The sequence below is a fragment of the Drosophila gunungcola genome, unplaced genomic scaffold (assembly GCF_025200985.1).
Source record: "Drosophila gunungcola strain Sukarami unplaced genomic scaffold, Dgunungcola_SK_2 000167F, whole genome shotgun sequence".
Taxonomy (NCBI): Eukaryota; Metazoa; Arthropoda; class Insecta; order Diptera; family Drosophilidae; genus Drosophila; species Drosophila gunungcola.
In genome coordinates, this window is record NW_026453328.1 from 48,958 (window position 1) to 63,508 (window position 14,551).

The window sequence follows — 14,551 nt, forward strand, 5'->3', positions numbered from 1 at the left end:
AAACACGAAAAAAGGGGTTGAAGCGTTAGAAAGGTTGAAATTGGTAAATAATCGTTAAATGTGCCAATACTAAAATAATATTTTTAATGTAATTTTTTGTGGAAAAAATCTTTAGTCGACTTAATTGTGTCTTACGAAAGTTATTTCAATTATTTTCAAACTGACATTATTTAAAAATGTCCAATTAAAATTGTTATGATGTATATCCGATACTTTTTGATTAAGATTAGGGGTGTTTTGTACACGTTGAGAATATTGTAATATTTTACCCTCTCACGTATATATTCTTGATCAGAATCGATGGCCATTTCAAGTTTATATTCTTGATTAGAATTAATAGCCATCTAGATCTGGCCAGGTCTGAACGTCGAGATTTTGGAAACTAAAAGAGATTCAAGTGATGCCGAAGCATCGCACTCTTACGCCCACAAAACGCTAAATTCTGGATACCCAAATTTTAATGGTAAGACAAGCTTTTGCAATTAGAAAAAGGTTTTCAAAAGTGACTTATCGCAAAATTTACAAATTTTTGATAAAAATTAATGCATGAGGGCAATTTTTGAAGTTATGATGGACACCGACTTCCAAAACGTGAGTTGTTATAAAGGTTGTTATAAAAATAAAATTAAAAAATATAAAAACCCTTGTCTCCCCTTAAGGGTCTATACCAGTGTTACCCATGAAAAATATGAAATTTGTTGAACTTTTTTTTAAAGAATACTAAAAGTAATGTTTCGAAAGTTTTTGCACATAATAAGGTAAGTTATCAATTTTATTAAAAAAAAAAAAGTTCTCCAACTTCTGACATGATTCCGATTAAATCGAAAAATTCAAAAAATTATGATTGCTATATACAAATGCGCTACGATCTTTAAAAATATAAATATTAAAAAAAAATTGCGTCGGTTTAAACAAAAAAGTATGTTTTTTAATTTAAAAATGACCTCTTAAATTCTGCCGAATGGAATATTTTCAAGCAATCCAAAAGTTCGTAGGTCCCAATTAAGATTATTAAGTTTTAATTTCAAATCGATCGGTCAATTTATATTCGAGCTATGATTGCCAGCAGTTTTCAAAAATATCTTTTCGAGAAAAACGCGTTTCTAATTTCAGGTGCAGCGGTGCATCCCTGGAAGCGGTCGCTCCTTAGAACGTTGCTATTCAAAAACTATTTCAGATACAACCTTGCAGCTTTCACAGAATATTTTTGAAACTTTAAACTATCGATTACGCCAAAAAGAAGTTATTTACCCCGTTAAAACAATCCAAATTTTTAAAAAAGACATTTTTTTTTAAATTTTAGCTAAACTTGTTTTTTTTTTAAATATAACTATTAATTGTTACCCACCTTAAATAATTGAACCCATTACATTTTTCTTTCAGTTGAGAGTCGATTTATCTTTCTTATCTTTCGGCTGCTGAATATATACACTTAACTTAACCAATCAGAAAATTACATTTATGTGTATGAGCGAATTCTTTGCTTCATGCGTGCTCGTCGTGTGTCTTTTTTTACAGAGTTCAAATTATAACTAGTTTTTCATACATGCAAACAAAAATGAGACATCTAGACAAATTACAGTTTAGAGCTAATATCCAAATGGAGGAAGATTGTGTAGGAGGATGAGAATGAAAATCAGTCTAATCGCTTCCGTTCGCCACATTCGCGGCATTGTTCTCCAGACACTGCCAAATGGTCTTCGCAGCCGGACGATCCTCGCTCAGAGCATTTGTGCACAGGTAGAACAGCTCCACGATGCAGTTGTAATCGTCGCTGAGTTCAAAGGCAACCGGCAGTGGTGGGCGTGTGCCATAAGCCGAGTCAAGGTCAGAGAAGTCGTTCTCCTTGGTGTCGTTCTCCTTAGTATCGTCCTCTTCCTCGTCGACATCCTCCTCTTCAACCGCCTCCTGACTCATATCCTCCTCGATTTCTGCAGCTACCCCGGAGAAGTCCAGCTGCTTGCGCTGCAGCTTCTCCGCGTCGGTGGTCAAGTCGTGGGAGCTGTCCATATCCTCGCCCAGCGCTGCATCGAGCTCCAAGGTGTGTGGCGGCACCAGGGCCAAGGTCTCGTAGATAATTAGGCCAAAGCTGAAAATGTCTGCCTTGCTGTCTATGATATCCACATCATCTACGACCTCTGGAGCGCACCACAGGCTAGTTCCTGAAACAAAAGCGAGGATATCGATTTGTAAGTTTATCAAATATTAACTACCAACAATGGCTTGTCAAAAACACTTTAAATATTTAGCTAAGTATGCTGCCACTGCACGTATACAACAATGGGGCCAAACAATGTCCATAGAACTTACCCACATATCGCAACCCTGGGTTCTTGAGGAAATTAATCTCGCCTTGCTCGTCCAGCGGCAAAGAGACCCCGAAATCGCACAATTTGCAGATCTCAAACTCTCCCTTAACCAGGACATTAAAGGACTTGAGGTCGCCGTGCAGCATGCGAGCCTCGTTGTGAAGGAAATCTAGGGCAAGGGCGACGTCCATGATCATTTTGAAAGTGTGTTTGGCTGGCAGCGGACCCAGATCCTCGTCGTGACGTTCCTCAAGTATGGAACCCAGCGAGGTGGTGCACATTTCGAGAGCCAATGTGTTAACGCCCTCGGCGTTGGTGACAACACCACGGAATCCCACGATATTTGGGTGTTGAAGTTTGCTAGGATGGTAGAATATGTTATTATTTCTTGAAATTTTATCAAACTTGAGTTTCTGTGGTTTAAATAAGACAATTATTTTACTATATCAGCTTTCCTGCGTAGAGGTACATTACAGGCACATTCGTCTTATATCAATCTTTAGAGAAACTTCAATAATTCTCCTACTTTTATATAAAGCCAGTGGAACTTTTTATTAAAACTGCAGTTTACAATTAAAGTTAAATGTTGAATACAACTTTGTTAGGAAAGTCCAATTTTTTATTTTTTACAAAAAATACTTGTTTTTTCCATCCACACATTTCCATTATTTTGACTGCAGGGCCATACCCTGAATATAATTTAAAAAAAAAACAAGAAAGAAATCAAATTTTGGCAGGCCGAAGTTCATATACCCTTGCAGCTATTGCAACAATAAGATACTTTTGAAAACATTAAAATAATGATTTACTTGCGTATATGTTGAAAAACATTGAAGCTATGATGATTTGCAGCTCAATTATAAGATAGATATTTTATATATTTTTATTATTTCTGTGGGAGCTATGTGATATAGTCGTCCGATTTTAATGAAATTTAAACCGTAATTCTGAAATAATTAACCATTACTATATGTCGAAGAACTAAGAAAAAAATTAAAAAACAGCTAAGTTATAATTTTTTTTCCGGTTGTTCCTATGGGAACTATATGATATAGTCGTCCGATTTTGATGAAATTTAAACCGTAATTCTGAAATAATTAACCATTACTATATGTCGAAGAACTAAAAAAAATGAAAAACAGCAAAGTTATATTTTTTTTATATAATTTTCCGATTGTTCCTATGGGAGCTTATGCTATAGTCGTCCGATCCGGCTCGTTCCTAGATCGACTCTGCTAGTGATGCTGATCAAGAATATATATACTTTATAGGGTCGAAAATGTCGCCTTCACTGCGTTGCAAACTTCTGACTGAAATTATAATACCCTCTGCAAGGGTATAAAAACTTTCCAACCAGCTAATAACGTATTTACTTAAATTTGTCACCTTAATATCCAGTTTACTAGATTTTTTGGAATTTGAATAAATTTTGTTTATTATTTTGGCCAATGAATTTATCATTTATTATAATTATTTTATTCTGTCCAGTGTAAACTGTATTAACATTATTTTTCAAATAATTGATTCTAGGCTTAAAGTTATGGCTTTGGGACGCCCTATTATTTTAATTATACTTATAGTGATAATTAATCTAACAATTTAGATTAATGTATTGAGCCCAATTCATTTTTCCTTTGAAAGGGAAACTGCAATTTCCTCTATTCTTTTTCGAATCTTATTAAGACCAATAAAAAAAACCTTAATAACTGTAACAAGTGTTGCCTGTATTTGTTTGCGATGACCACCCCGGTGCTCTTTTGACCCACATATCACCCACATCCTACCACACATGCAGCCTCCGCACTATCACATTTGCACATTTGCACATTCCACGACACGCACACGCAGGACACTGACACACACACACACACACACACACACACACACAATCCATCCTGCGAGAGCGAACGCGATAGAAATTCGCCTTGTGGATCAAAACTCACCGCAAGATTTCCGCCTCGTGGACAATCCGCTCGTTGAATAGCGTGTCCTTCTTGACTCGCATATTATGCGTGATCCGCTTGACGGCCCATGGAGAGCGGATTTGGCCGCGCCGTGGCGAGCGGTCCAGGCGGTAAACGCTGACGCCGGTCCCGTGGCCCAGCGTTTTTAGCATCGGCGATGGCGGCACGCGAATCGGTGTGCTGCTGTTCTGCACGTTCTCCAAGTGCAAATTGCGCAGCTTGCGGCGCGGCGTTTCCATCGTTTATTCGCTTATTCTCAATAAAAAATTATTAATCAATCAACAAAAAAAAGCGACGCGCACAAAAAGGCCGTTTGAACTGTAAATGGAATGCAACAGTGGGTGTGAGCGGCGGCACCAACACTTTCTTAAGTGGCAGTGTGACCCTCGCAGTTATTTGGCAACAATTAATCACATTTTCAGCTGTTTTGAAAGTTTATTTCACTCGAGTACGCCACACGACACTTTTGTTTGACAACAACTAATAAACGTCAGCCTTAAAGAGCTACTTACACTTGACAATTAAAACATACGCCTACAATATTAAACTGTTTGCCTTGGTCTCACTTTATCGTAGGACACTTAACAATACTGGCAATAGGCTCTAGTTCTGAACCGTTATCATTTAAACAAAAATTTGTCAAACAATACAATTTTACCCAAAGTACAATTTTCAGCATTCATTGAAGTTTTCCACATAACGGACTGAAATGCCAAGGCAAATGCTTTTTAAACATTTTTAAAAATCTTTTGCAATAGGGTAGATAACCAAGAAATACAAATATGAATAATATACGAATACAAATATTAAAAATACAACGCTTTCAAAGAATTTTTTGCTGGAACAATTTTTTTTTAACAATACGATTTTACCCAAAGTACAATTTCCATCATATATTGGAATTGCCGACATAACAGACTAAATTACTAATGCAAATGTTTATAAAAAAATTTTAAAATTTTTTTTGCAATAGGGTAGATATCCAAGAAATAAAAATATTAAAAATTTAGCTGCTCGACAAATATCTAATGTTTCTCTGTAAATCAATAATAAACGGTTTATAGTAGCTGCAAAATAAACATCCAGTGCTTTCAAAGAATTTGTTGCCGGAGGTAATAAAAAAAAACGGTCGATTGCTCGGCACAACCTCAAATCATTTTTAAAAGCAATCAAAATTAAACACTGCTAAGTTTGAAGCCGAAAAATGAAATAATGAAGACGAAAAATTGTTATATGAGTATTTTTTTTTGTATATTATCAAAAATATATATATATATATATTTTCCTCATCATTCTCATTGGAATTGTGGTAATAGCGTCAGAACGCAGCCGCTTAAAAGAGTTGTAACGAGAAAATCGAAGCGACCCATTCACAGGCACTCGCTGATGCAAAAACAGTTGATCGGCCTAATAGAAGTAACTACTTCTGTATTGTAGAATGGGCATTTGTTCATTTCATTATATTTAAAACTGCTGACTTGGTTAAAATGCATCTCCATTTCAAAAATATCCCAAAGTAGCCAAGTAAAAATAATCTAAATACTTAAAAACTACTGAATCACTACCTAATATACAGCCTACTACTCGCAAGAACTAGTTGAAGCGACTTTTTTCGGTCTCTTTCTAGCACATGCACCTCTTATGGAACATAAAAGCGGAATTTGGTCGCTGAAGCAAAAAAGCCGCCTGTCTAAATAGGCTTTAAGTCCGTCATGCTCGAATTTATGTTACATCGTGAAGTCTGAGAAAAAAATACTTTAATGAATGCAATGTCAGAAGCACATGAGGAAGGGTCTGCATCATTGGCACAAGCAAAAAAAACGGCTTTGTTAATATTAAGAATTCAAACCTATTTCTCGCATTTCCCTAGTGCGCACAGTTCATGCTTTAAAAAAATGTGGACGGTTCTCTGTGAATAGAGCATTATTGACCGCAACAAGAATATTGATATGTCGCAGTGGAAACAGGGTATAATTTAGTATTCACATTTTTGAAGTTTTTTGATTGCAATGACGTATGTACTTATCGGTTTGCCTATACCTAGTTATGTTTTAGAAATGAAACTGTTGTAAAATCTGTCAAATTTTGCGCAATAAATTTAGCGGGTCTCAAGCATCCTGTATGCGCCATGGTGTACATCGACCATAGTGAGTAAACATGGATTTTGGGTGGCTCAGAAATTGCAAGCTCTGAACCATTTTTCTTTCGTTTATGGCAGATGGGCGCGTGTGGGAGAAGCGGCCTTGGGACTGGCGACGGATCGTGGAGCTATTGATGGGAATATGGTTCGCCATCAAACAACTGTGATTTGACTATCTAGCTGCAGGCTTATGAGGGTATAATAAAGCAAGTTTCTTTCAGATTCGCGACGTTCCTGGCTCCCTTCACAGCCACCGATAACAACTCCAACCAACGTCGCGGTAATGGCTGGGGCGGCGGTGGAGGAGGAGGTGGCTGGGGTGGTGGCGGTGGCGGAGGTGGAGGCGGAGGAGGTCAAGGAGGAGGAGGCCAAGGAGGATTAAGGCCAAACCGCCGAATTGGACGCATACAGCCGTCGATGAGCTGCAATATGCCTGCGGCAGGCGGATGAGGATAGTAGCGACATCCGGTCCCACACTTGTGGGCGGATGTCGCGCCGACTAAAGACTGTTAGCGCCAAGCAGCACCAAAACTGGCTCAGAAATCACGGTTTGTCCGGCCCCAGTAGCACCTATGACGCAGTTCTCTTAAACTCGGACTCGAGCGGAGAACTGCCGAAAGATGAATCGTCGATTTCTGAGCTCGCTGCTTGCGTGGCCGTCGTCGGTTTACTTATGTACATGTGTATGTACTAGCTCCAATATAGTTACAGGTTTTTATGTGAAGTTAGTAATGAAAAGTACATACATATTTAAAGTTCAAAGTAACAGTGCCAAGAATGTTTTATATGTATTGTTATTCCTGCGAAATAAATAGATAAAAACCAAAAATTACGTTCGTGAACCCCATGTTTTTCAATTATTTTCCAGTCAGAAGTGGGCACGTATCACATGTTCATGTTTTTATACCCTTGCAGAGGGTATTATAATTTCAGTCAGAAGTTTGCAACGCAGTGAAGTAGACATCTCCGACCCTATAAAGTATATATATTCTTGATCAGCATCACTAGGAGAGTCGATCTAGCCATGTCCGTCTGTCCGTCCGTTTCTACGCAAACTAGTCTCTCAGTTTTAAAGCTATCTGCATGAAACTTTCCCAAAAGTTGTCTTTCTATTGCAGGTAGTATATAGGTCGGAACGAGCCGGATCGGACGACTATAGCATATAGCTCCCATAGGAACAATCGGAAAAATAAATGAAAAAAAATTATAACTTTGCTGTTTTTAAATTTTTTTTTTAGTTCTTCGAGATATAGTAATGGTTAAATATTTCAGAATTACGGTTTAAATTTCATCAAAATCGGACGACTATAGCATATAGCTCCCATAGGAACAATCGGAAAAATAAATGAAAAAAAATTATAACTTTTCTGTTTTTTAATTTTTTTTTTAGTTCTTCGAGATATAGTAATGGTTAAATATTTCAGAATTACGGTTTAAATTTCATCAAAATCGGACGACTATAGCATATAGCTCCCATAGGAACAATCATAAAAATAAATGAAAAAAAATTATAGCTTTTCTGTTTTTTAATTTTTTTTTAGTTTTTCGAGATATAGTAATGGATAAATATTTCAGAATTACGGTTTAAATTTCATCAAAATCGGACGACTATAGCATATAGCTCCCATAGGAACAATCGGAAAAATAAATGAAAAAAAATTATAACTTTTCTGTTTTTTAATTTTTTTTTTAGTTCTTCGAGATATAGTAATGGTTAAATATTTCAGAATTACGGTTTAAATTTCATCAAAATCGGACGACTATAGCATATAGCTCCCATAGGAACAATCGGAAAAATAAATGAAAAAAAATTATAACTTTTCTGTTTTTTAATTTTTTTTTTAGTTCTTCGAGATATAGTAATGGTTAAATATTTCAGAATTACGGTTTAAATTTCATCAAAATCGGACGACTATAGCATATAGCTCCCATAGGAACAATCATAAAAATAAATGAAAAAAAATTATAGCTTTTCTGTTTTTTAATTTTTTTTTAGTTTTTCGAGATATAGTAATGGATAAATATTTCAGAATTACGGTTTAAATTTCATCAAAATCGGACGACTATAGCATATAGCTCCCATAGGAACAATCATAAAAGTAAATAAAAAAAAATTATAACTTTGGTGTTTTTAAATTTTTCTATAAGTTCTTCGACATATAGTAATGGATAAATATTTCAGAATTACGGTTAAAATTTCATCAAAATAGGACGACTATATCATATAGCTCCAATAGAAATAATAAAATTATATAAAATAACTACCTAATAATGAGCTGCAAATCATCATTGCTTTAATGTTTTTAGACATATACGCAAGTAAATCATAATTTTAATGTTTTCAAAAATATTTAATTCTTGCAATAGCTGCAAGGGTATATAAACTTCGGCTTGCCGAAGTTTGCTTCCTTTCTTGTTTATAATAATTTTCAAATATATTTTGCCCTTATTTAAAATTTATTTCAAAATTTGGTTTTTAACCCGAAACTTTAGGGAATCCCCTGTGGATTTGGACTACGAAGTCAGTAAAATACATTTTATAATAATTTTCAAATATATGTTGCCCTTATTCAAAATTTATTTCAAAATTTGGTTTTTAACCCGAAACTTTATGGAATCCCCTGTGGATTTGGACTACGAAGTCAGTAAAATGCATTTTAATTCCTAGGTCTCACATGTAATTTCTTTATTATTATCAAATTAAACATTTTAATTCAATTGTTAGTATTATGGCCAAGATACCTGCACGGAAAATCTGTAACTTAACATTTATCCTACCAGATTGAACAAAACGCTATGTGGAAGCTGTGCAACATGTCTCCCACCCGGAAATATGTGTAGTTTCAATGAATAGGACTTCAAAACATCTCGATATTAGTAGTATTAGGGAGCTATTATGCAGCAAACACAATGTCTCACTTAATAACTGTTGATATTCCACGTAGCATTGTATCCCTGCTGCGGCTCAGCTGGTAACACATCAACCACGAGCTTTACGCTTTCGGATCATAAAGAGTGTAGGTCAGAAACAGCAACTTTCCTTATTAAGGAGAAGGTGTTATGCATACTTTAAAAAGTTACAAAATTGTTAAAGAAAGAACTAATAATAATTTACAAGTTCCTTAGCCTAAGCAAACAACAAATCTATGCGGCGGCTGTGAGAACGCCCTGCAACAAAATTATCAACAAAGCGATTTCAAGCGGCTGTGTGTAAAGGGTATTATTGAAATATCGGCAAACCGATTATTGTGACGAAATGTTTCTCGATATCAGTCCATCAGCTGCTTGGCTTGACCATCTCCAACACCACGTCAAGTTGTATACAAATTTACAAATTTGGGCTGACCTGCCAGTACATTTGGGAATATTTAGAAAACAAAAAACAAGAGTATCTTGCATGCAAATTGGCTTTCAACATGGCGTATGTCGATCAAAGTGAGTGCAAATGGATGTTCATGTGGGTCCCGGCGGTCTGAACCCTTACTTTACAGATGGTCGTCTTTGGGAGAAGCGTCCTTGGGACTTGAATCGGGTATTGGCCATATTCGTGGGCATATGGTTTGCCATGAAGCAGTTGTGAGTGGGCAAATTATAATTCCAACCAAGAGTATGTTATCTAGTACCTTCTTCACAGGTTTGCATCGTTCCTAGCTCCGTTTAGCAGCAATGATAACAACGGCGATAACTCCCGTCGAGGAAATGGCTGGGGAAGTAGCAGTTGGGGAGGAGGAGGAGGAGGAGGTGGAGGAGGCGGTGGTGGTGGCGGAGGAGGTGGAAGTGGTGGCGGTGGATATGGCGGAGGAGGATTAAGACCGAACCGCCGAATCGGCCGCATACAGCCCTCCACATCCTGCAGTGCCGGAGGATGCTGTGGTTAGCAAAATAGTACAAGTGTTTTGGTCTGAAGAAAAGTTTAACCAAAATGTTCGAACCCCATTTTACTCCTCATGGTAGAATGGAACAATTAATCAAATATATTGTGGCTGAATTTTAGTCGTAAGGTTTTGTATTGTCTTGGAATCAGAATATTATTTTTAATAAACCTCCCTAATTACCCAACTCACAAAGACAATGATTTTTTCGTCTTTCAGACTTTAATACCTCTTGTTACCTATAAGAATGAGACAAAACTTGGTCAATTCAAAGCAATTTGCATTGGTGGGCAAAAGGAAACTACTAAATAATTATAAAGTATATCATATTAAAGGTAGAAAAAAGCGTTTCCGATCCCATAAATTATACAGTTTGATATACCCATGCATAAAAGCAGCTGTTTGACATTAAATTTAAGTTTTGGAAAAATAAGGCAATTCAAAATAGGAATGTGTGAAAATTTGTGCCAGTGGAATCCGGCGGTCAATATTTCGACATTACGCAACACTGCCGGTAACTGCAGTCCGGCAACGCCGTTCCAATCATCTGTTCAGTCAAACAGCTGGAAGAAGAAGATGCGGCGCCTGGTGCGAAATTGGAATTGCCGACTGTTACTCAACGCCAAATCAGGCCAAAGAGTTGTCCGGCATGCCAGTGCCCAGCAAAAGATCGCTTCCCAGGAGGACGGTGCGGACAAGAATGGATTCGGTGCCAAACACTGCATGAGCCTAGTGGAGTAAGTCGCACACATCGGAGCTTTAAGTTCGCTGTTTTGCAATCGTTCTGTTCCACAACCAGGAAATATGACTATGAGAACTACCTGTGCACTTTGCTGCTGCCCCGGGAACTGCGACGAGCTGCCTTCGCCCTGCGGGCATTCAACGTGGAGGTCTCCAGATCGGTTAGCGGACATGTGAGTGGGGAATCCCTGAGGGCCTACTGCCAAGGAGACTTATAACTCGGCAGAATGGGATTTTTAAATCAATTCATCAGTGAGCTATTTGCTCTGTTCTCCCTCATATTCTGTTGAAGGTTCTTCAAATGATAGAGAATCAGTTCCTTTTAAAATATTTAAGGTCAGGGTTTAGCTCTACTCCATCAACAAGTTGAATTTGCACGTCTTCTTCTATCCCATCGATAGTGTTTAGAATATCTTACAGGCGTTTCAGATATACATGCGTTTTCCTACTGACGATGAGATAGTACCTTAGAAGTAACACCTCAACTAATTTCCATACATTGTTTTCTGAATGATTTATGCCTTGAAACTCTATAAGTGGGAAGTGCCACAATCGCATCTACAGTTTTCGAGATTGATAATGTTTTGTGCGTGTGAACTTTATGAATTTATACTGGAAAACCATTAATTAGTTGATATAAAACCCCAATCCTTTTCTTAAGTCTTTGTGGTAATGTCAAGTATATATCTATATATATATTTATTTTGTATCCTAGTGCGACAAGGTCGAGCTATAGCATTGCACTAGTCAAAACAGATGAACATATTAAAATTGGTTTGATAACTTAAGATATTTCTTAATCTAACAAAATTGCTTTTATAATGAGTTATATATATTATTTATTTTTAGATTTACTATGTTGTATTTATCTTACTAATTTTAATTTCATTTTTATTCTTTATTTGTTCTTATACAAATTGTTTTATATATTTTTTCTTTTTAATTTTAATTGATTTATTTAATTTTATTTATGTCAAATATTTTTAATTCAGAATTTAAGCTGAGTTGCGCACCTAATAATTTTTAAGTTATATGGTAGGTTGTTCCTAAGGCGTATAGCATTGATAAAAAATGGTATATTGGAACACAGCGATTTAAATCTTGGGCATTTAAAGTAATGAGCTTATTTCGTTGCTGAGAAATTACAATATTATGTAAATAAGTAAGAACCCTATAATCTATCCTTGAGGTCAAGTTTAGGTCCAGAAGTTTATTAGTCATTTGCGATATATGGTCAAATCGTTTCAGGCTATACACATATTTGACTATAGAGTTTGACGAGACAATTCACTTATGCATGTCTCTATAAGCACAATGACCAAACTTTGACTTTCGTTTAATTTCTTGACAGCAAACCGAACCACAAATAGCAAAGCTGCGCCTTAAGTTCTGGCACGACTCCATAGACAAGTGCTTCGAATCGGAATCCCAACGATCCTATGTGGAGGATCAGCCTGTCCTGCGAGAACTGAAGCACACGGTGGGCAGTCGCAAGCTGAATAAGATTTATTTACGCCGCCTGGTCACAGCACGAGAGCGTCCGACCAACCAGGGGTTCGAGACGATCCGCGAGCTCGAGGAGTACGCCGAACAGGCCTTCTCCTCGCTGCTCCTTCTGCTCTTGGAGGTGAGCGGAGTACGTGATCTGCAGGCGGACCACGCCGCCTCTCACCTGGGCAAGGCCCAAGGCATCGCCACCCTGCTGCGGGCCATTCCGCTGACGGGACGTCAGCAAGCGGTCTGCGTGCCCCTCGAGGTGCTCGTGCGGCATGGCGTTAATCAGGAGCGCATCATTCGCGGCCGCAGCGAAGACAAGGGCGTTGAGGAGTGTATATTCGAGGTGGCCAGTGCCGCCAACTCTCACTTGAAGCTTGCCAGGCAGCTACACGATCAGATGTCGCCCCAGGTGCGCAAGATTTTCCTTTCTGCCGTTGCCACGGATGCATATCTGGAGCGCCTGCGTCGCGCCAACTTCCTGTGAGTTTCACACGCACCCCTTAGCCATTAAGAAAGTCAAGAAAGAAAGCACAACGTTGCTTAACATTAATATAAACTAAAAACTCAAATTTAATCTGAAGTAAAAGAGGCTAATTTTACATAAGTTCCGTTTTGATTTTGTTAATATTTGTTCTACAAAACCTGATTTTATCGGAAGAGAATTATGAATGTCCAATGAAAAACTAAACAATATCTTTTATAATCTTAGTAAATTGTGGCATTTACTCAATTGTTATGCAATTGATCAGACCACTGTTCCTTTTCGCTGCTATGGGAACGACAAGCCCTTTGAATTAGTTTGTTTTTATAACCTTTACTCTTATAATCGTGTTAGGGATCCTGTTACTTGTGCACCAAATAATTATCATTTAATTATTCCCATTCTATAGGCTAACCCACAAGAGCTGCGTAGGACGCGACACCATGCTGCCGGCACGTCTATTTTGGAAGTCACTGTTTAATCGGTACTGACATTCGTTATTTTAGTAAATATGTAACCCAGGCCGAATGCCCTATTGTTGACTTATTTAATTAAAGAAAACATGCTTTCCGACTTACAAAATATTTGCAACACTTATTTTTTTAATGTAAATGTCTGCTGTTGGAGCTTAAATCAAAACTCCGCAAGGCACGATTCTATATAAAAACAAGAAAGAATAAAAACTTGGGCAAGCCAAAGTTTGTAAACCCTTGCATCTTTTACTATTATAAAATATTCATCAAAAGTATTAACCATAACAATCTATGCTTTGCTTCTTGGCATGACGTCTTACATACTACAATATCTTACTATGGAAGATTTCGGCAAACCAGCATTACAAAAGCGTATTCCTTTGGCACTTAACATCTTTATTGTGCCACTCGAAATTTGGAGAGAGGTAATGGATTTCTTCCTCCCGGAAACTATGTTTATTGTTTAATTTTTGCATTATTCGGTAAACTTTGTGGCTTTATTGAGTATTTTAATCTCGCGCTGGTGAAGGGAAAGAATGTTTTTGTATTAGCTTGAATTAACCAATTAACTAAATCGAAAAATGGTCTGGAAAAAAAAGACTCAAAGCTTCAAATGGGCTTTATAGTTTGCCTGTCCAATGTTACTGATTTAATTTTATGTGATGCTGAGTGATTGATTTTAAATAACATACTTTTATTATTTAGAAAATTGTATTTAATTTTCTATACATTAAAAGCTTAAACCATTTTGTTCTCCTACGAATTGTGTATGAACTGGTCTAAAAAGGGTTACAGAATAAACCCTTCTAATTAAATTCAAGTAGATTTCAATCCGGAATCGTAATTTGGCTTATGTTCCTGTTCAAATCTTTTGGACGGCTGTTTCTTCGGAAAACGACAATGAGGTTGATAGTTCAGATTTTTAACATGACTTCATACTTTTCAATTGGAAGAAAATTCAGGGAAACAAGGAATAAGTTGATATACGCCATGGTTGCTAATGCCATCATCTTGACTTTTCCTCCGATGGGATTTTGGTAATCGGCCCAGATAATGACGATATCCGAACGGCTA

At 37.1% G+C, this 14,551-nt stretch overlaps 4 protein-coding genes across 4 annotated transcripts; 3 read left to right on the plus strand and 1 right to left on the minus strand.

Annotated features, from left to right (window-relative positions):
* Nucleotides 1–1,371: 1,371 nt before the first annotated feature.
* On the minus strand, nt 1,372–4,740 carry LOC128265868 (lymphokine-activated killer T-cell-originated protein kinase). Its single transcript, XM_053002082.1, has 3 exons — nt 4,253–4,740; nt 2,311–2,669; nt 1,372–2,162 (listed from the first exon to the last, which is right to left on the minus strand). The coding sequence occupies exons 1-3, from the start codon at nt 4,510–4,512 to the stop codon at nt 1,642–1,644; spliced, it is 1,140 nt and encodes a 379-aa protein (XP_052858042.1). The 5' UTR covers nt 4,513–4,740; the 3' UTR covers nt 1,372–1,641.
* Nucleotides 4,741–6,266: 1,526 nt separating this feature from the next.
* On the plus strand, nt 6,267–7,255 carry LOC128265859 (glycine-rich selenoprotein). Its single transcript, XM_053002074.1, has 3 exons — nt 6,267–6,420; nt 6,492–6,576; nt 6,635–7,255. The coding sequence occupies exons 1-3, from the start codon at nt 6,402–6,404 to the stop codon at nt 6,861–6,863; spliced, it is 333 nt and encodes a 110-aa protein (XP_052858034.1). The 5' UTR covers nt 6,267–6,401; the 3' UTR covers nt 6,864–7,255.
* A 2,429-nt stretch (nt 7,256–9,684) lies between these two features.
* Nucleotides 9,685–10,472, plus strand: LOC128265862 (glycine-rich selenoprotein). Its single transcript, XM_053002077.1, has 3 exons — nt 9,685–9,848; nt 9,905–9,989; nt 10,048–10,472. Exons 1-3 carry the CDS (start codon nt 9,830–9,832, stop codon nt 10,289–10,291), a joined length of 348 nt encoding a protein of 115 aa, XP_052858037.1. The 5' UTR covers nt 9,685–9,829; the 3' UTR covers nt 10,292–10,472.
* A 226-nt stretch (nt 10,473–10,698) lies between these two features.
* LOC128265869 (NADH dehydrogenase (ubiquinone) complex I, assembly factor 6 homolog) lies at nt 10,699–13,586 on the plus strand. The gene is made up of 4 exons (XM_053002083.1): nt 10,699–11,022; nt 11,085–11,199; nt 12,378–13,003; nt 13,414–13,586. The coding sequence occupies exons 1-4, from the start codon at nt 10,736–10,738 to the stop codon at nt 13,493–13,495; spliced, it is 1,110 nt and encodes a 369-aa protein (XP_052858043.1). The 5' UTR covers nt 10,699–10,735; the 3' UTR covers nt 13,496–13,586.
* Nucleotides 13,587–14,551: the final 965 nt, after the last annotated feature.

Coding starts and splice junctions, on each gene's coding strand:
- LOC128265868 (XM_053002082.1), bottom strand. CDS start 4,512: ATGGAAACGCCGCGCCGCAAGCTGCGCAATTTGCACTTGGAGAACGTG. Junction 2,670..4,252: donor CACGAGGCGGAAATCTTGCG/GTGAGTTTTGAT, acceptor CTACCATCCTAG/CAAACTTCAACACCCAAATA. Junction 2,163..2,310: donor CCCAGGGTTGCGATATGTGG/GTAAGTTCTATG, acceptor CTTTTGTTTCAG/GAACTAGCCTGTGGTGCGCT.
- LOC128265859 (XM_053002074.1), top strand. Junction 6,577..6,634: donor TGGTTCGCCATCAAACAACT/GTGATTTGACTA, acceptor AGTTTCTTTCAG/ATTCGCGACGTTCCTGGCTC.
- LOC128265862 (XM_053002077.1), top strand. Junction 9,990..10,047: donor TGGTTTGCCATGAAGCAGTT/GTGAGTGGGCAA, acceptor CCTTCTTCACAG/GTTTGCATCGTTCCTAGCTC.
- LOC128265869 (XM_053002083.1), top strand. CDS start 10,736: ATGTGTGAAAATTTGTGCCAGTGGAATCCGGCGGTCAATATTTCGACA. Junction 11,023..11,084: donor CACTGCATGAGCCTAGTGGA/GTAAGTCGCACA, acceptor TTCCACAACCAG/GAAATATGACTATGAGAACT. Junction 11,200..12,377: donor CCAGATCGGTTAGCGGACAT/GTGAGTGGGGAA, acceptor ATTTCTTGACAG/CAAACCGAACCACAAATAGC.